At 51.1% G+C, this 20,175-nt stretch overlaps 3 protein-coding genes across 4 annotated transcripts; 1 reads left to right on the top strand and 2 right to left on the bottom strand.

Annotated features, from left to right (window-relative positions):
* The first annotated feature begins 2,913 nt into the window (after positions 1–2,913).
* LOC127588016 (vacuolar protein sorting-associated protein 26C-like) lies at positions 2,914–5,955 on the top strand. Its single transcript, XM_052046504.1, has 8 exons — positions 2,914–3,106; positions 3,560–3,703; positions 4,016–4,165; positions 4,295–4,375; positions 4,456–4,530; positions 4,608–4,758; positions 5,027–5,179; positions 5,834–5,955. Exons 1-8 carry the CDS (start codon positions 3,050–3,052, stop codon positions 5,914–5,916), a joined length of 894 nt encoding a protein of 297 aa, XP_051902464.1. The 5' UTR covers positions 2,914–3,049; the 3' UTR covers positions 5,917–5,955.
* A 6,468-nt stretch (positions 5,956–12,423) lies between these two features.
* On the bottom strand, positions 12,424–14,929 carry LOC127588010 (ATP-sensitive inward rectifier potassium channel 15-like). 2 transcript variants are annotated; one of them, XM_052046496.1, is made up of 3 exons: positions 14,755–14,929; positions 14,006–14,103; positions 12,424–13,916 (listed from the first exon to the last, which is right to left on the bottom strand). In XM_052046496.1, the coding sequence occupies exons 2-3, from the start codon at positions 14,008–14,010 to the stop codon at positions 12,893–12,895; spliced, it is 1,029 nt and encodes a 342-aa protein (XP_051902456.1). In that variant the 5' UTR covers positions 14,011–14,103; positions 14,755–14,929; the 3' UTR covers positions 12,424–12,892. The 2 variants fall into 2 exon arrangements, with proteins under 2 accessions (XP_051902456.1, XP_051902457.1); XM_052046497.1 differs by having other exon boundaries at positions 12,426–13,916; positions 14,009–14,103.
* A 1,118-nt stretch (positions 14,930–16,047) lies between these two features.
* LOC127587993 (nonsense-mediated mRNA decay factor SMG8-like) lies at positions 16,048–20,154 on the bottom strand. The gene is made up of 6 exons (XM_052046477.1): positions 19,374–20,154; positions 18,747–19,244; positions 18,208–18,613; positions 17,969–18,114; positions 16,798–17,679; positions 16,048–16,609 (listed from the first exon to the last, which is right to left on the bottom strand). Exons 1-6 carry the CDS (start codon positions 19,998–20,000, stop codon positions 16,388–16,390), a joined length of 2,781 nt encoding a protein of 926 aa, XP_051902437.1. The 5' UTR covers positions 20,001–20,154; the 3' UTR covers positions 16,048–16,387.
* Positions 20,155–20,175: the final 21 nt, after the last annotated feature.

Below are 20,175 nucleotides of genomic sequence, written 5' to 3'. Positions count from 1 at the left end.
GTCCCAGTTCTTCTTCCCCCGCCGGCCCCACAGCACCGAGTCCATGAAAGGCGTGTTGGAGCGGCTGGAGGGCACCTCGTACACTTCGCTCTGACAGGACATGAGGTACTCGTACAGGCGAGAGGAGAGCTCTTGGGAGAAGCCCCGGAGCTTCTCGTCCATGTAGCGCTTGATTTTGGCCTCGCGGACGTCCGGCTCCATCTGGCTCAGGTCGTCGAACATCTTGGCCACCCGGTCCTGGATGGCCTCGAACTCAAACGCGGGATTCTGCGACGGCCTGACGTGCAAAGTGCTGGATCGGAAAGCGCCCCCCCCTTTGCTGTCTTTGGGGGACTTGGGGTAGTCCGGCCGCAGGGACACCAGACAGGCCTCTTGGTTTTTGAAGGCGCGTTTGAGTCCTCCCAGCATGCGGGCGAACTGCAAGCGCGCAAACTTGAAGAAGCGGAACCTGCGCAGTATGTTGTGGCCGTCCGGGCTGGCCGTCTCCAGCGACTTGAAGAAATTCTTGACTTTGTTGGAGATGAGCTTCAGGTTGAGATGGAAGCGCGTCAGGCGGCTTTCCACGCGCTCCCCGGAGCCGCGGAAGGGCTCCTGGATGATGCTTCTGGTGATGTCCAACGCAGTCAGCTGAGCGCTTTGCGTGAGCCCCGAGTCGAGGCTCTCGGTCGCCACGTACAAGTGCTCCGAGCGTTGGCTCACCGTCTCGACGTCGACGGGCTTTTCCTTGGGTTTTTCGCCCTGGCTAGCGCGGGACCACTTCAGTAGGATCCCGCTGACGGCGTCCGTCATGTCGCCGGCCTTCAAGGCGGAGCGCCCGCACAGCACCACGCACGGCGTGCGAGCCCGGGCGAACACCTGCCTCAGATACTCCACCGCTTTGCGGAAGATGGAGGCCAGGTTGCCCACGCTGGACATGGTGCTGCGGATGAAGAGAACGGGGTCCGACGGCCACTCGGCGGCGCTCCGGGCCACGGACAAGGCCGACGTCACCCGGTGCTTCACCTCCGACTCCACAAGTGTGGTGAGCTCCCCGGCGCCCTCGTAATTCTGCGGCGGCAGGTCCAGGGCGGCCGCAAAGGTCTCGGTCAGGCACTCGCTCAGCTTCGGACTGCACCGGTCGATGGCATTGCTCACCTGCGGTGGGGGGGGGAGTCGTGACGGTCAGTACATTTTTCAGGCGTCTCTCATTCGGGCCATTTTTTTTAGTCGTACTCCCTCCATTTGAAAACGTTCTACGCCTTTGTTTAGGAAGCCCCGCCCCCTTTTTCAATTTCCACAAATGAAGAAACGGCACCCCCAAAAATAGAGAAAGGTCGTGTGACTTTACTTACTTTGTTACTGTATTCTAGGTAGAATTTTCAACTCTGGAACTGACACAACTTATTTGTGCTCTAGAAGGGAACTGAGGACTGGTTTTTATCAAACCTTTAGCAACTTTGAGCGGTCATTTTACTTTTGTACAGATCAGACTAAGCCATTTTCTTCATAGAAGTATATTTACTTGCACTTGAATACAGAGTTTAATTCCTTACTAAGTACTGGGGAGTTGACTACTTTGACCAGTCTTTTATCTTATTATAAAACTATTTTTCAACTATTGCGCTTTCCTATACTTCTACTTCAGCACGTTTTATTTACATGAGTATCTGTACTCGTACTCGAGTGCAGAGCGTGAGCAGTTTTTCCACCTGTACGGACCTGAGCCTGAGACGCGTGCCCTCGCAGGTGCTCGCTGATGGCGGGCTGCAGTTGCCGCACCACCTCGGAGGAGATCCTCTGGATCACGTCGCTGATGGTATCGGCCAAAACGGCCTTGGTCTCCGAATCCGGAGTTCCGGCCACCAGCAAAGCCCACTGGGCCGCGGAGATGAGATTGAAGCGGGACTTGACCAGCTCTAGAATGGCATCCACCTTGAGTAAACGATCCGGCTCCATCTCGGGGTCGCTTCGGTCGGCAGGAAAGTGACGTCACTTATTTGGGTCCACTACATTTAGACTGCGCAGAACCATCTATACAAACTCACGCAAACACTAGTGGTTCCGTCAAATTGCCCCCCTCGGTGAAGTGTCGGCCTTGATCTTTGTACAAAAGGTGACGTCACTGGCGAACTCGCGACGTCTGGCTGTGGTCGCCCATGACCAGTGGTGACGTCACATCGTGTAAGACTTTACTTCCTGCGTTGTAGTCCTCTTGTGTTTCCTCAACTACTAATTTAGGAGAAACATGTCACCTCTCTTATGAGTTTTGATCTACATCATACTTTTTAAAGTATTGTGTTACACGAAAGAAATACTCACGATAAACTTTTTCCAGCGTTTCTCAGGGGGTTTTTTTTGTCGTCCCCCCCCCCCCTCCAAGGACCCCTCTCTCGTCATCCTTACGGCAATTTACAGAACTCCCATGTGTACCACTAAATGCCAACAAAACAAGAAAGTTGCCCATTTAAAAGAAAAGTCACAAAGTTGCAATAAATTCATGTTTTTTTAGAGGAGGGGACTTATCAAAGAAAATTGCTCTATTTCTTTTAAAATTATGACAACATAAAGGGACTTATTTCGGGGGTTAAATTGTAATATGAGTCAATTTTAACGTGAATTTCGAAAATATTCATTTAGCCACTTAAGATGTCTGTATGTATGGATATGTATGCATATACAGTACTGTATATTGATTTATTGTAACAAAAAAAATCTAATGCTTGTAAGGTAACTAAATAACGCATTTCAAAATAAAAGTACAAAAACAAGTGTTTTCTCTATTCGTTGAGAAAATCTTCTCACTTTCAAAAGACAATATAGCATAATTATTATCAGGTAGAATGGTTCGGAAACAAGATGCAAATAGCGCCCACTATCATAAATGAGATTAAATTGCTTTTACGTCGAAAACTTCACCTGAAAAGTCTCTGGGAGACTTGCCTCGTTTCCGTTTATATCCCGGAAGTAAGCACGTCAGCTATCTAACTAACCAAAAACCCCCGAACAAGTCAAGTTCTTCAGCATGAAATTTTTACCCTCTAACGACTGGGTTGGCGTGTGACGACCGGAGATGAGCGTCACGTTGGACATACGACTAAAAAGGGCCAACAAAGTTTATCATGAGGGTGTAAGTACCGTGGATCGTGAAGTGATGCTAATGGGCTATGCTAAGTTTGACTGAGGAGGAGGCGCTTCCTCCTTATCTCAGGACTTGCGCCTCATTTACTTTTCTTCACACTCAAACGAGCTTCTTCCTCCCAGAACCTGCGCACGTGTGTGTGTATTGATATCTATCTATCTATCTATCTATCTATCTATCTATCTATCTATCTATCTATCTATCTATCTATCTATCTATCTATCTATCTATCTATCTATCTATCTCGCTAGCTAGCTAGCTACCGCTATATAGCTAGCTAGCTAGCTAGCTATCCATCTATCTATCGATAAAGTTCTTCTTTTGTATATAATACATGTGTACCCCTTTATTAATTTGAGACTCCTAATCAGTAATAGATCGGGTTCTGTCTTCACAAGTGACACAAGCAGTAGGTAAGGTGTTTGTCTCTCATCGTGGCAGGAGTCTGTGGCCGGCATTATCGTGCTGTCATGCAAGGAGGCGATGCAGCATCATGGAATCTCCCTGAGCATGGAGGGCCTGGTCAACCTGCAGCTGAGCTCCAAGAGCGTGGGTGTCTTTGAGGCCTTCTACAACTCAGTCAAGGTAAGTCGAAAAGAGCTCAATAATGTTCATAGAGCTGAGGTCAGAAAGGACCGACCTCGCATTTCTTGTCGTACTGTCTTTGTTAGGGCACTGGAGCTCAAGGATCTCCACTTGTTTGCCTTTCTGTGACTTTTCCAGTCCCTACTGTGAAACTTTTTACATTTGCAACACACTCAACAGAGAGTCACAGAAAGGCACAGAAGTGGACGTCCACAGACGTCGGTCATGTACTCTAAAGTTGAACGATTTTAATCATCGCTCACTCGATTTGATTGCAAGTTCAACTGACTGCATTTGACGTTGCTTCTGCAGCCCATCTCGCTGATCAGCTGCAACGTTGAGGTGGCCAAGGCCGGCAAGATCCCAGGAGGCAAGACCGAGATCCCTTTCGAGTTACCCCTCAATGCCAAAGGCAACAAAGCTCTGTACGAGACCTACCACGGGGTCTTCATCAACATCCAGGTTGGCGCACAACACAAGCACGTGGGCCGTTTTCCCGTCTGCCTGGTTTCTCGCCGTTTCTCTACATTAGTCCATAATAGTCCTTCGTATTAATTCTAACGTAGCCCAAATGTTGGTGGTTGCATGCAGTACACTCTCCGCTGTGACTTGAAGCGCTCCCTGCTGGCCAAAGACCTCAGCAGGACCTGCGAGTTCATCGTGCACTGTCAGGTTGGGAAAACGCACTCAACTCGAGTTGTTCCATGAGCACGCTGGTTATCTCTAAAATTTCATTTCCAACCATCTTTTAGCCCCAGAAAGTAAACGTCGGCGCCAACCCGGTCAACTTCACCATCACCCCAGACACCCTGCAGAACCTCCGCGAGGTGGCGCGCAAAAAACTTTTGATTGAATTACCGTCGAGACTCCAACGCAATCACTCACGCCTCGTCTCGGTCCTCAGCGGAGTTTGCTGCCGAGGTTTTTCATCCGAGGCCACCTGGACAACACCACCTGCGCCGTAAGCCGCCCGCTGACCGGCGAGGTGGTGGTGGAGAGTTCCGACGTTGCCGTCAAGAGCATCGAGCTCCAGCTGATTCGAGTGGAGACCTGCGGTAAGGACCTTTTTGCCGTGTTCTTTTTAGTTTCATTGGAATGTTTTATTTTTTTGTCAGAAAACTGGAAGAACGCCATCTCGCGGATGGACGAATCAACAAGAGGTCCGAGGGACCGAAACCCGCCCCCACTAATTAATTTCTGACATTAGGAGAAAGGCGCCAATACTACAAAGCGATCAAATAAAAATGATCAACGTTCAGTATTTTGTGAGTTTTTTTGTTTTTTTTTTAATTTGGAGACGCCCGTCGCGAATGTCTTGTCCAGGCTGCGCCGAAGGCTACGCCCGAGACGCCACCGAGATCCAGAACATCCAGATCGGCGAGGGCGACGTGTGCCGCGGGCTGCCCGTTCCCATCTACATGGTGTTCCCCAGGCTCTTCACCTGTCCCACCCTGGAGACCACCAACTTCAAAGTGGGTCAGTAGACCTTTTTCACATTTTGACATGCCCGCCGTTTTCAAAGTAGAGGTCCCGCCGCATTCATGCGGGAGCGCGCCGCTTGGCCAAAAACGCATGTTTCTGAGCAAAAAGCGGAGAGAAAATGAGCCTTTTATGAAACAAAAGCAACGGATTTGGATGACAGGTAATTTATTCACAGATATACGAGTACGAAAAACACTAGCAGTGGCGCTGACTCACCACCTAGCTTGAGTTGCACATCATGCGTCTTATTTATTAGAATTATTTTTTTTATCATTCAACCCCGTGACCCGCATCACCTTTGACACTCATGGGTACGGAGGCTCCAGTATCAGCGGCCACCTAGTGGTGGATGTGTCTCGCCCAGTTTTCTAGTTTTCACATCAATTAATAACAAAAACGAATACATATTTTCACCACATAAATGAATGCACAAAATATGACACAACTCTTGATTATGTAAATAACTCGGTGGGCTGCACTTTGCCCACCCCTGGGGTGGAGTAGCTACTCCACTTACATATGGAAATACAAGAGAGAAGAATTAAAAATAAAAAAAAAATCCATGCGATCACGTCGCAAGCGTTCGTCATGACGCCGGGTTATCTCGCGGGTTCATACGATGAGCTAAGACGCGCGTTTTCCTCGCAGAGTTTGAAGTCAACGTCGTCATCGTGCTCCACGACGACCACCTGATCAGCGAGAACTTCCCTCTGAAGCTGTGCAGGGTCTAGAGTCCGGAGGAGTCGGCGTACGGATGAATAAAAGAGTTGGAAGAATCAAGGTTTGATTCTTTTTATTCCACCCAAAAGTGTCGTTTTGCCCCGTCGAGGTCACCGCAGCGCCACTGTATCGCTACATGTCGGAAAAGGCGAGCGGGGCAACTCCAGCTCCCAACGGAGTCCCTGTCTGTAGCTGAGCCAGTCCCAAGATTCATCCGGCACCTTCGGTTCGGAACCCGGGCGCCGGATGTCGCAGTTGGTGGCGGTCGGGTCACGCGATCTACCCGAGCGATACGCCCGATGGGGCGGGGGGATCAGCGACATGGATAGCAGCACATGATGGATGACAAGCGGCTGGGGGGCCCATCCCGGGGGGCTTTGAGTTGCAGCGTGAGATGCTTCACGACCACGTCGTCAAAAGACGCCTCGTCCAGCGTCACGGCCTCCACCAGTTTATCGGGCGTGCCGAACTCGGCCAGCAGATTTTTCACCACGGGTACGATGACCTCCTCCACGTTGGCCAGCGTCTCGATGTCGTCCACGTGGCCCGGGCCGATCTCCTGCAGCGCCCTGGACGACAGGTGCTGCACCACCAGCATCAGGGCGTCGGGCTTCAGGGAGCGCTTGCACTTCCTGGGCAGGCGCTGGCCCAGCTGCGTTGCCAGCGTGAAGGCCAAGACCTCGCTCAAGTCCTTCAAGGACAGGGGTTCCGAGTCGGAAGAGGCCGAGGTCCTGGCGCGGCTTTCGCGGACGTTTGAGGAAAATCTCCGCCCGTCGTCCTTGGCCGCCTCGTCCGAGCTCCTTTCGGAGAACTCGTCTTCCGGCTCGTCGCCCGTGTTGAGCGCCGTGACGACCAGCTGGTTGATCTCGCCGACGGCGCCAGACACTTCGTCGGCGTACGTCTCGCCGTCCTCCGTCTCCAGCCAGAGCAGCAGGTGCTGCAGGAACCTCCAGGCCGCGTCCTCCGTCATGGCGTACAGGACCTCGGGGGAGAACTTCTGCCCGCCGTCCCAGTTCTTCTTCCCCCGCCGGCCCCACAGCACCGAGTCCACGAAAGGCGTGTTGGAGCGGCTGGAGGGCACCTCGTACACTTCGCTCTGACAGGACATGATGTACTCGTACAGGCGAGAGGTGAGATCCTGAGAGAAGCTCCGCAGCTTCTCGTCCATGTAGCGCTGGATTTTGGCGGCTCGGGCTTCCGGTTCCAGCTTGCTGAGGTCTTCGAACAGCTTGGCCACCATCTCTTGGATGGCCTCGAACTCCAGCTTGGGATGCTGCGACGGCCTGACGTGCAAAGTGCTGGACCTGAAGGTGCCTTTGGAGTCCCCTCTCGGGGACCTTTGCTGCTCCGCCTTGAGGCACACCAGACAGCCCTCTTGGTTCTTGAAGGCGCGCTTCAGTCCTCCCAGCATGCGGGCAAACTGCATGCGCGCAAACTTAAAGAAGCGCGTTTTGCGCATGGCCAGGCTGCCGCGCTCGCCGGCCGTCTCCTGCGAGTTAAAGAAATTCTTGACTTTGTTGGAGATGAGCTTCAGGTTGAGGTTGAAGCGCGTCAGTCTTTCCGCGCGGTCTCCGGAGCCGCCGAAGGGCTCCTGGATGATGCTTCTGGTGATGTCCAACGCAGTCAGCTGAGCGCTTTGCGTGAGCCCCGACTCGAGGCTCTCGGTCGCCACGTACAAGTGCTCCGAGCGTTGGCTCACCGTCTCGACGTCGACGGGCTTTTCCTTGGGTTTTTCGCCCCGACTAGCGCCGGACCACTTGAGTAGGATTCCGCTGACGGCGTCCGTCATGTCGCCGGCCTTCAAGGCGGAGCGCCCGCACAGCACCACGCACGGCGTCCGAGCCCGGGCGAACACCTGCCTCAGATACTCCACCGCTTTGCGGAAGATGGAGGCCAGGTTGCCCACGCTGGACATGGTGCCCCGGATGAAGAGGGTTGGGTCCGACGGCCACTCGCTGGTGTTCCGGGCCACGGACAAGGCCGACGTCACCCGGTGCTTCACCTCCGACTCCACCAGAGTGGTGAGTTCCCCCGCGCCCTCGTACTTCTGCGGCGGGAGGTCCAGGGCGGCCGCAAAGGTCTCGGTCAGGCACTCGCTCAGCTTCGGACTGCACCGGTCGATGGCCTTAATCACCTAAAGTGGCGGCAAGTCGTATTAGTGATTTTTTTTGTATTTTAGATCTGATCATGACGTTTCTGCAATGCAAAGTCGGCAATGTACCGCTTGTATAATTGGGCGTGTTCACCATGCTCTGAAAATTTAGCCGTTCATGTCCCACCGAACGCCCCGAAGAAAAAAAACGCGACAGCCGATGCGGCCGTACACCGCATTAAACTGGTCTGCGGAGGTCCCATCCTGGATGGATGCCGTTTTCCAAAGGGGAGGCGCACTTGGAACTTTGGTCTGAAATTAAAACTTTCAGCTCAAACGATGTTGGTATATTAAGATATTTTGTGATGTTTTCTTTAATCAATGTATATCTTCTCAGAGATAAACTCTTGAACTCGCTTTTGAATGAATTCAAGTGAGATAAACTCTTGAACTCGCTTTGAAATGATTGCAAGTGAGATAAACTCTTGAACTCGCTTTGGAATGATTGCAAGTGAGATAAACTCTTGAACTCGCTTTTAAATGATTGCAAGTGAGATAAACTCTTGAACTCGCTTTGAAATGATTGCAAGTGAGATAAACTATTGAACTCACTTGGGAATGATTGCAAGTGAGATAAACTCTTGAACTCGCTTTTAAATGATTGCAAGTGAGATAAACTCTTGAACTCGCTTTGAAATGATTGCAAGTGAGAAACTCTTGAACTCGCTTTTAAATGATTGCAAGTGAGAAACTCTTGAACTCGCTTTTAAATGATTGCAAGTGAAATAAACTCTTGAACTCGCTTTGAAATGATTGCAAGTGAGATCAACTATTGAACTCGCTTGGGAATGATTGCAAGTGAGATAAACTCTTGAACTCGCTTTGAAATGATTGCAAGTGAGATAAACTCTTGAACTCGCTTTTAAATGATTGCAAGTGAGAAACTCTTGAACTCGCTTTTAAATGATTGCAAGTGAGAAACTTGAACTCACTTTTAAATGATTCCAAGTGAGATAAACTCTTGAACTCGCTTTGAAATGATTGCAAGTGAGAAACTCTTGAACTCGCTTTGGAATGATTGCAAGTGAAATAAACTCTTGAACTCGCTGCATAACTTGCTTGCCTAAGCGACTTCATAGTTTGCTTTGCTATGTTCCTGAATTGTCGAATCTTGTTTGCAAAAGAGGGAACAAGGCAAGATGTTCTCGTGGAATGCCACTTGGTTACACAACAGTGTGGCGTAGGGGGAGGTGAGAATGGCCACTCACCCCTCCCGATGCACACACTTTAGAGGATAAAAGGAGGGGAGCGATGCTCCTTTAGCAGAGTCTGCTGCGGGTAGCGTACGGACGCCCAGCTCGTATTGAAGCTCACTCTGCTGAGGATGTTGGCTCTCCATCCTACTGGCATACGGTAAGAGTATATCATCTTTAGCTTCATACAACTTGTTTGAACTGTCTTATCATTTCTGTGTGGGACCAATAAAGTGCCTATTGTTGGTAGCCAGAAGTGTCTTGTCGTTATTTCAGAGTGCCTATCTCCAACGATCCTATTAAAATTGACACTCACACCGATTGAGTGTCAGAAGTGTTTCAAAACAGATGTCAAGAGTGTGGGGCTCCTACGTGCGCTGAAAATGACGGTGCCAACATTAAGGGTGAGCTTGCATTTATTCCGATTTTAAATCAATTTTCCTTCTGTTGAATCTGTTTGTACGACCTGGCAGACTTTGCAAAGAAACGACCATGTCACGATTCCTACCCGAGAACAGATTCCCAGTCCTTCTTTTCCGCCGATCCTGACCGGCGTCTGAGACTCTTGTCCTCGCAGGTGATCGGTGATGGCGGGCAGCAGGTGCCTCACCACGTCGGAGGAGATCCTCTGGATCACGTCGCCGATGGTGTCGGCGATGATGGCCTTGGTCTCCGAGTCGGGGGTTCCCGCCACGAGGAGAGCCCACTGGGCCGCCGATATCTGCTCAAAGCTGGCTTTCACCAGCTCCAAGATGACTTCCTTCGGGAAAATTTCGGCCTCCATCTCGAGGTGGCTTGGACGCAATTTCACGCGTCGGACGACGTCATCGATTTTGACGACGCCTGACGACTGATGACTGAAACGTCAAAAATCTCAATGGGGCTGAGGGTTTGTGAGGCAAAAACACAGTTTTGCTGACACTCAGAATTTCCTCATTGAATGTGACTGAGAGTCCAAGGTCAATTCTAGAGGGGGGGGGGAAAGAAAAAAAAACAATAGGAAAAGTCACATTTATGCGGAGTACCGTAATTGCTGTGATGGGCTCATTTTAGTTCTTTCAATCCCACGGCGATAGTGGTAAACGATTCTATAAATATGTGGTTAGCGTATTAAAAAAAAAAAAAAAGTACAGCTCATCTAGTCTTCTAAATCTTTATTAATAACAGTCCATAACATTCACGGTTCTTCAGAACGCGAAGATTGCTGACCCAGTCCTTTCTTTGCATACTCCCTTAATGTCCAGTTGAGTCATGATGTCTGATTTCTTGGAGCACCGCAACTTTTTCTGCGCGTTCAAAGGCATGTCGGGGTGCCCCCCTGTGCTCAACAAAACATTCCATCTCCCGTGTTTCTTCAAATTGGCTTTTTCTCGTCACCGATCTTTCTCTTCAGGGTCGGTTTTGAGAAAGACGGCACTGGGACTGGGGACTGGGTGACGCAATATCTTTCTTTTCCTTTCACATGCTGTCATTTAAGAATTTGTTTCGCCACAAGCTGTCATGGGCCTGAGCTGTACTGAGGCCCCTGATGTACAAGATATGATCACACCTACTGCGAGCATTTCATCAGTGGTCATCAGAAACAGTAACTGAATACAACATCAAGTCAACGTCTTCATCATCTGCTGTAGCTTTTTGTCTATGCTGGTTGTTACCTACATGTTAGCATTTTAAAGAATGCCATTAGTAATTCGGTTTTATTTTTTTGCGAGTTTTCTCCTACATTTTATATTTAAACATCTCACTAAATTCTAGTCCCGCTACCAAAGTAATATTCCTGCAACATTTCTTCATAATCATACGTTCATTGAGTTGTGAACTTGTAAATGTCAGTGTGACTCACCTGTGTAGGCAAAAAAAAGGAGAAAAAAAACTGCGATTCTTTACAGCGTTGTAAGCATTCAAATAGATGACAAATAACAAATGGAGTATTTGTGTAACTTTTGCAGGAGCCGAGTAACAAGAAGGACTCACAACACAGGAGGTCGAGTCGCGCACTCGCATTCACAGTGTGACGTCACGGCGACACATGGGCCACCACAGACAGACGTTGGGCGCGCGCCAGTGACGTCATCTTTTGTACAAAGATCTAAAGCCGACGCCGCACGTGTGAGCGCGATTTTGTGGACCCCAACCTGTGACGTCACCACCCGGGCTCCGAAGCGACCCCGAAAGATGGACGCCGCGAAGTTTTGTTCGAGGTGTACCCCGTCGACCAGCAGGTAGGGAGGCCATCATTCTCATCTCCGCCCAAACCGATTGGGGCAAAACTGTTTTGTTGTCAAAAAAAGTGTGTGCAAAATATTCACATACTAATATCTCAAATGCAAAACTGAACTACCAGTTTCTGTTGTGCGTATGAGAACGTATCAGAGTTTTCGTGAGAGGTAACGCGCTGTCTATTAGTCTGTACTCTGTTACAATGAAACGTGCTCAAGTTGGATCACAAAATTAATTGTTTAAAAAAAAGTCCAAATTGAACTGCTGTATTTCTGTCATTTTCATGTCGACCGCAAATAAGACGACGTTTACACCGTTCAGCCAAAGTGCCGCTGAAGTCGTGTTTCGATCTTGTCAACTGTCAAAACAAATGAAATTGATGACGTTTCCGAGTGCATTTTTCAAGATGTTCTATGTCCAAACAAATCAAGGAGACACCATTTGGGCCGTTTGGCTAGTCGCAGTCCCATCTCGGTCCTGTCGACATCATTGGCTAGTTTCAAACTTTTCAAACAAATCAAGATGTTTATCCTGTTTGGCTAGTTGCAGTTCCCCATGTGTCCTGTAGGTGTCAGTAGTGTACACTTCAAATACATGTAGTGGTACATTGTCAAAACCGATCACATTTTGCGCAAAATCTAAATCTAAAATTAAAATCAAGCTTAATAAAACTACCCAGCGCTATGAAATGGTGGTCATCTTTGACCTCAGCTAACTCAGCACTTCCCCAAAGTAAAATTTGGTTTACCTTTTAGCAACGTCACTCTTAAAATGAGCGAGAATGAGGAATTAGATGGGTGAGGGAGGGGGAACACGACAACTTTCTGGTCGGGTCGCGCCAGTGGACATAAAGCAGCCAAACGTAACGACAGCCAGCAGCACCCAAAATTAACTTGAATGTGTCATTCTGCTTATATACGGTACATTATGTCAGTGAAAAGATGAGTCGTGTTTCGGAGTCTTGAGTGTTCATAGCAAACAGTTTCGGTTCTTGCCACAAGAAGAGCGTGGAGTTGACAACGAAAGAGAAATCAAATACGACAAACATTTTTTGTGGTGAAAGCCTTAAAACGGATCACATTTTACTTCGGTACATGTTAAATTTCAGTTTGTACCCCCCCCCCCAAAAAAAAAATCACAAATGACATTATTAGCATGTGCTAACTAATGCTGCCAAAACTAAGCTGCCTTCATTGTGGCCGAGTAGCTATAAATCGTAGCGACAGCCTGCATTATTTTTATTTGACAACTACCTAAATGTCTGTCCCCGTATTCGTATTTCTACTGCTACGAGTGAATATCAATTTCGTAGCTTAGCATGGTTTGGAATGTTCGTTTTCATATTTTCAAAACATTTGTAGGACTTTGGATGAGGAGTTCGTAACATTTCCCCGCTTCCAGACCCGAATCAACGCAGCACAGCTACTCCTTCTTGTAGTTCTCCTCCAGCTTGAGCTTTTCCGCGTTGTTGAGGGACGCGGCGTCGCTGCTGACCTGAACTTTGTCAAAGAAGTTGAAGTCCGCCACGTATCTCCCGCCGGCCGTGGCGAAAATCACCGGCTTGAACTCGTAGCCCCAGAGGATCTCGGCGGGCACGTAGGACGTCCTGCTTTGCGTCGTCGCCGCCGTGGACTCCATGGTGGCGTTGAGCGTCACCAGCAGCTCCATCTCGCGGCTTTGCAGATTTTCGGCGCTGAGCCCGGCCAAGGGGCTGCGCTCATCCAGGACGTGGTAGAAAGTGAGCGGGAGGATGAGGAACGGGCAATCGCTGCTGGAGTCCACGTAGAAGTTCACCGAAGTCTGGTGGACTTGGGTCTTCTCGCCCTCCTGGGTGACGTTGGCGTGTAAGAGCTTGCCGCTGAGCTGGCACTGGATGAGCGGACTCTTGCGCATGTTGGCGACCTGAATCATGAGGCGCAGTTGCCCCTGCCGGCGGCACACCACCGCGCAGCGGCTGAACTTGATGGTCTCGGCTCGCTTCTTGGGGCGCGCCAACTTGGCCAGGAAGGCCCCCGTGACGAAGATCTCGGCCAGCCCGGTGATGACCAGCTGGGCCACCAAGGTAAAGATGGCCAGCGGGCAGTCCTCGGTGATGTAGCGGAAGCCGTAACCGATGGTGGTCTGCGATTCCAGGGAGAAGAGGAAGGCCCCCGTGAAGGTCTTGACGTTCTCCAGGCAGGGAGTGTGGTTGGAGCTGAGGCTGGCCTCAAAGTCGCCATTGCCCATGCTGATCAAGTAGAAGAACACGCCGAAGATGAACCACGTCATGATGAAGGTGGAGGCGAACAAGGTGAGCTTGTAGCGCCACTTCATGTCCACCACCGTGGTCCAGATGTCGTGCAGGTACAGCTTGACCATGCCCTCCACGTTGTTGATGCGCACGTTGTTGTGGCCGTCTTTGGACACGATGCGCCGACGGACTTCCGCTTTCCTCGCCGCCATCGCGCTGCGGGTTTAGATGCCTGCCGCCTCTCTTTTAGGACGAACTGGGAAAAAAAAAAGAACCCCGCAAAAACTGCGTTAAGAATCACGGACCACATTTCTTTGGCTTGTTGTCGTGCCGGTCACTGTTGTCCACTTAGAACGAATTGACAAGTCGATTACAATGCCGTTTGACTCGTTCCACTTCTGTCCTGTAGGTGTCAGTAGAATGCATTTTCCACTTGAACCGACTAAACAAATCTTACTAAAAAGTGAAAAAGAAACACACAAGTATGCACTGTAAATTATTAGACGATAAGCGACTGTAGAGTTTGACCTGAAGAAATAGTCAATTAGTTCCAGCTGTCTTCACTCGAGGGTTAAAAATTAAACTGTAGTAATATAATACAAAGTGGGAATGGTTTTTTTTTTCCATTTTACAGTATTTGCCCCGCTACATTTTTGTAATCATCTGCGAAAATGCTAATCAGTGCAGTTCTACTTAAAAAAAAAAAAACTAATTTGGAAAAAAAAAGACTGCTGTTGAGTGCCACCCCCACCCCCTCTAAAACTCATTAAAACCTATTGCAATTAAATTACTTTCCAAAATCGTTTGGCCCTGTTGTCGAACCGCCTCAATATCGTCACGCTTAGCCGCTGCGATGTGCTTTTTTCCGGATATTTAAAAAACAAAACAATTAATAAATCACACAATTTTGAAAAAGGGACGCCTCCCACAAACACCTTGGGTCAAAGATTGCCCTTTTTTATTGGATGGGGGTGGAGGGTGTTGTTGAAAGGTAATTTTTGTGTCGTAAACCATTGCAGGAGATCATAGTCCGAGAATTCAAGGCCTTTCTCACCTTTTGAACGCGTCTTCTTCTTTTGAGTCCTCCCGTGCGTAATGACGCTCGTCCGTCAACATCGCCGCTCGGTCGTCGTCGTCGTCGTCGTCCAAGGAGCTTCTTTCTCCTTTTGTCCCGCCTCGCCAGGTGAACTTTAGCACACTGTAGAAATGATCCAGTAATTCCCCCTCCTCCCGCCCCTCCTCTCTTGTATCTGTCCACCTGGATGGGGGGGGGGGGCAAAAAAAAAAGCCCCTCCGGACAGACGTGATATTTTGTCTTTTTTTTTCTTTTGTACGCTTGTTGTGGCTTGAAACATCGGCCCAGATTTACGTCAGTCCGACTCCGAAGGTCACCGAGTAAATGCTAAATAGTGGTGCTGCAATTAAAAACGTTATTCTTCAAAGGTTCCTAGTCGGCTGTGTGAGCCAAAAACAAGTTTGAACCTGGAGGATGTTCTATATATTTTTTTTCAGATTGGAATCGTTCCACTTTGAAATATATTGAGACCAGTTTCGGATCGTCATTTATTGGCGAGATTTATATTGGAGGGAAATCGCACATTTACAGTACTGACAAGTTCATTCAAACGTTTGTAGGATGACAGCAAAAAAAAAAGTAATTGAGATAAGATAAGATATCCTTTATATATTTATTTTTGCGATTTTTTTTTAAAGGGAAGATACACAGGAATGTTCAGGGAGATTTCCGCAGCGTCTCAATACATTTGTTATAATAGTCATTTCTTTTATTACAGTATTAAAGTTGAGTTTTAGCTTTTAGCAATGATTTTTTTTTTCAAAACTCTTTTTTGGTGGTTAGTCATGCTAAAATGTTTCTTACAACACTGCCTGACGGTCAGTCAAAACATTTATGATGGAGACAGTTTGGCCCGGGCTCATATAAATTGCATTTTAAATGAGTTGTTATGGGAAGAAAGTTAAAAAAAAAAGATTGTGTTTTAACTGTCAAACGCCAGGTGGAGAAAAACAAAACGCACCGCTTGATCTCACGTCACTTGTGTTCCTGTCGTCCCACTTGATGACCTTGAATGGCGAGCTTAGTTATTAACCACCTTGTTCTTGGCTACATTCCTTCAGGTTATATACGTGTGTGTGAGTGTGTGTGTGGTACACACAAAGGCTTAACACTGCCCCGTTTCCGTGTTGCTTATCAAAGCTACGGTGGCATTGTACTCTGCATACTTTCAAATAAAATAGTCCGCTTCCTTATGAAGCCTCCCGGTATTCATAAAACAGAAGGCAAACTCCAAAGCAGTTAATTAAAAATAAAAAAGCAGCAGCACTGCAGTACAGTTCAACTCAATTTATTGGCATTTAATCTTGAAGTGTGCATTTCAAAATGGCAACCACTTTTCATGGAATAGCCCCCCACCCTCCCAAAAAAAAAAGTTTGAATTAACTCCCGTGTGTCATTTCCAACTCTAAAGCGATCCCTGTCACAATCAGATACTTGCCGAGGTTATAAATATATACAGAAGTCTCGGCGAAACACATTCCCGGTTCATGTTCATTCGAAACCGATTGATTGGCGATCAAGAAACGGTTAACGTTCAAAAGCATTTCCGGTCGGCGATTGGGGAATACTGATAGCAATGGCGCCCTCGCGCGGCCGTTTGCGACATTGCGCATTAGCGGAGGGCTTCTTGAGGTTGCGCGTTGGCGGCGGCTCGCAGGATTCCGCGCAGCACTTTGTAGTGGGCGAGGGGCTGGTTCTCCTTGGGGGGGTAGCAGGGTCCCATCTCGGTGGCGTACGCGTACGGAAAGCGCAGCACCCAAAGGCCGTCGGCTGGCAAGACCACGTCCGTCTGCTCGGGGTGGAACACGGGGCAGGGCGGCGGACCGGGCTGCACCTGCCAAAGACATTCAGGAGAATTTGTCATTTGGCGCTCAGGGACGTCCACTTTTTATGCATACAGAAACATTGTAGGGATGCTTTTTTTATTCAGGAGCCACCCCCCCCCCAAAAAAATGTTACAAAGTTTGGAGGTTGATTGTATTCTCTGTGCTTCTCCCTTGAAGATGGAGTCAACCCGTTTACCTGCGGGTTGAGGGTGACCTCCAGCGGAGCGTCGGGCACCACGACGAAAAGCCGCATCAGCTGAGCAAAGTGCGGCTTGACCCCCCGCCCCTGCGAGGGCGACGGCACGTACAGCGGCATGTCGCCGTTGAGCACCCTGCCGGCGGGCTCCTTGGCGCCGGCCGGTCCCAGCGCCTTGACGATCTTGTCGGGCCCCGAGCCGATGAAGCGCCGCCCCCGGCCGTCCTCGTACTCGAAGCCCACGTAGGCCCTCGCCGTGTCGTCCCGCCGCCGGCCGCGCCCGGGCCCGCCCGCGCCCCCCCGCTTTCCCGCCGGCATTTTGTTGGGAGCCGGCCAGGAGGACGCGCCCCCGTCCAGAGGCTCGGCCGGGTCGTCCTCGCAGCGGGAGCGGATCACCAAGTCCCACGGCAGCAGGAAGGAGGCGCCGGGGAGGAAGCCGGGCTGCTCCAGCCCCTTGTGGCAGTTGTACGACTTGGCCGGCCCCAGTTTGACCAGCGACCAGCTGGAGAATTTCGGCAGGAGGCCTTTGGGGCAGCCCGAGTGCATCATTCCCGGGAGGTACTCCACGGTGGAGGGCTGGCGGTCGGCCAGGCTGGGACGCTTCTGCTGGACTTGGCCGTCCGGGGGGGCGCCGGCGGCGGAGGCCGAGTCCGCGTAAGGGCCTGAGCTGTCGGTGGACTGGCCCAGGCTGAGCGCCAGGCTCAGGCTGGTGTCGCCGGGCGTGTGGCTGTGGGCGGCGCCGGGCTCCTTCAGGCGATCGGCGTCGGCCTCGCACGGCGGACGCTGCGCCCGGTTGCTGGCGGGGGCCGGGTCGGGGGTGCTCGGCTGGAAGATCGGGAAGTCGATCCGCTCCAGCTTCCCGCAGCATTTCTCCTCCAGGGCCTGCGCGACCAAAAAAACCATGGGAGGTAAGAGCCATTTGCACAACCAAGAACGGGCGGGGGGGGGCAATTTGTGTTTCTGCGTCCCAAAAAAAAAAAAAAAAAAAACATGCATTCTCTACTCTTTTCAAATTCACATTGAAAATTAAAAGCGCTAAATGAAAACCAAATTTGCAGACGTGTCTAACGAACTGATCGACGAAAAGCGTAAATTTCCAAATGTTATCGTATAATTAGACGTTTTCAACGATACTTTCTCATCGGAAACATCTCCGTTGGCCACTCCAGACCTGGTAAAACTCAAAGTTTGCCGCCTGGACGTCAAAGGGGTCCTCGCGGGGAGCCTGCTTCCTTCCGCAGTTGCAGGAGCCGGTGGAGCGCCCCCTGCTGTTGTGGTTGAGAATGGGCGGGTTGTGATCCATGTCGGTTGGCTCTCCTGGCAAAAGTTCAAAATTGCTGTTGCATCTGGACCCAAACTTGAAGCGAAGAGAGCTCCCCCCCTCCGCCCCCCCCCCTCACTTGGGCTTACCCGGTTGCGGCAGAAGGTGAAACTTGTGAACGCAGTGCTGGTCGGAGAGGCTGCGCTCCTCGCACAGCTGGTGCCCGTTGCTCCAGAACTTGTAGCAGTCCTCGTGGAGCTGCAGGGCGTAGCGCTGGAAGGCCACGCCGCGCGCGTGCTGACTGTAGACGCGCAGCGCCTGCGCCAGCTGGTTCTTGTGCACCGCCGTGGTGTAGTTGTGCGGCAGGTTGGCCTGGTAGGCGCTGTGGGCCACAGGCAGCGCCTTCTGGCAGCGGTTCTCCGAGAACTTGGCGTCGGCGTCCAGAAACCCGTCCAGCACCTTGAGCTGGACCTGAACCTTGGCCGCCAGCTCGGCCGCGTCGTCGCCGTCGTCATCGTCGCCGCCCGCCAGCGCCCGGTGGAGCTTTAGCGCCACCTGTGCCGGTTTCGGAGTGTTAAACATTTTCAATTGAGTCGGAAAGGTTTCTGGTCTGGCCCGGTCTATTTATTTGGCCAGCTGATTTATCCATTTTTTTGGAACAGGGGGGGGGGGCACGTTTATATCTGACCTGTGCCCACTTGGAGTAGGATGGCAGCTCAAAGTGGCAAGGTTGCGGGTTCCGTCCCACGCTGTCGTCGAAACCCTTTTTGGTCAGAACCAGCTCCACGTGCTGCCACAGAAACTCCTTCAAGCTGCAGTCGGCCGGCGCCGCGCCCCCCGCCGCGCCCGACTGCTCCGCCGCGCCCTGCCGGGCCGAGCGCCGCGTCTGTTGGTAGCGGCGAGGGCCCGACACCAGCGCGCCCGAGTCCTGCTCGCACAGGATGCAGTTGGAGCGCAGCTGGCTCAGCAAGGCGCCGGCGGGGTCCTCGTCCGAGGCGGGCAGCACGTAGACGAAGGCCTGGTTGGCGGGCACGGTGAACAGGCAGTTGCCGCTCTGGTTGGTCAGCACGCGACTTTTGCGGAAGATGCGGTAGATTTGGTCCTCCAGGGCGTGTTGCAGGCGCCGCCGGGGCGAGTGCTTTTTGGGCTTGTCCGGGTGGATGCTCGCCTCGGAGCCGTTGGGCACCTGGAGAGGAACGCGTCGAAAAACGTTAGCTGCTTTTTTTCTTCTTTTATGGCAAGAAAAAGGCAAACACAAAGTCCATCTTGTAATGTACGAGCTGAACATTTAATGGCATGCGTGGTGTGGATGGACCTTGAGCGTTCCGCTCATCTGGAAGACGAAGAGGAGCCGAGGCGGGCACGGCCTGCAGTTGACCTTCCACTCCTTGGACACCGGGCAGTCCTTGACGGCGGCCCGGAGGAGGGGCAGCGCCTTCTGCCTCAGGGCGTCCAGGGCTCGGAAGAGCCGGTCGTAGGTGACGTCGAACGTGTGGTTGGGGTGGACGAGCAGCAGGACGTGACACACGGAGAATAAGTAGAGCAGGCCGAGGCAGTGCTGGCGCTCCAGACCCTTCCAGAAGTCGTGCGCTTCGGCGTGGCCGCCGCCCGCGCTCGCGGATCGGCAAGCCCGCAGCAGCAGCTGACGGCCGTCGCACACGGAGGTGAGCAGCAGATACAAGACGCGGTTGTCCGGGTTGTACAGCGCCTGGATGCCGCCGCATCCGCTGCCCCCGTCGTCCGCTCCGCCGAACGCGGAGAAGACGTGTTTGTCCGCCAGGATGTTGACGAGCGACTCCTTGAGGGCTCCCAGCTGCATGTTGCTTTTGCCGAAGATTCCGACCACGCACACGCCGTCGTCCCGGTGATCGGCGTCCTCCGAGACGCCCGCGCGGAGGAGCGCCTCCAAGCTCACGGCGGCTGCCGTGTTGCCCGCCTTCATTTTGTTTTGGACCGACCGAAACCAAAACAAAAACAGCGAGGGGGCATCAAAATAGTGACACACACCGACACCACTTCCGGGTTCCAGAGCTAAAATGTCCGACTGGATACAAAGGAGACAAAGTCGAACACGGTTCCTAGACGCGTCAATTAACTACACGGTTTATGTAACATGT

The sequence above is a fragment of the Hippocampus zosterae genome, chromosome 16 (assembly GCF_025434085.1).
Source record: "Hippocampus zosterae strain Florida chromosome 16, ASM2543408v3, whole genome shotgun sequence".
In the NCBI taxonomy this organism is placed as follows: domain Eukaryota; kingdom Metazoa; phylum Chordata; class Actinopteri; order Syngnathiformes; family Syngnathidae; genus Hippocampus; species Hippocampus zosterae.
Note: the sequence above shows the minus strand (reverse complement) of the source record. Positions and strands in the feature narration are given on the sequence as shown.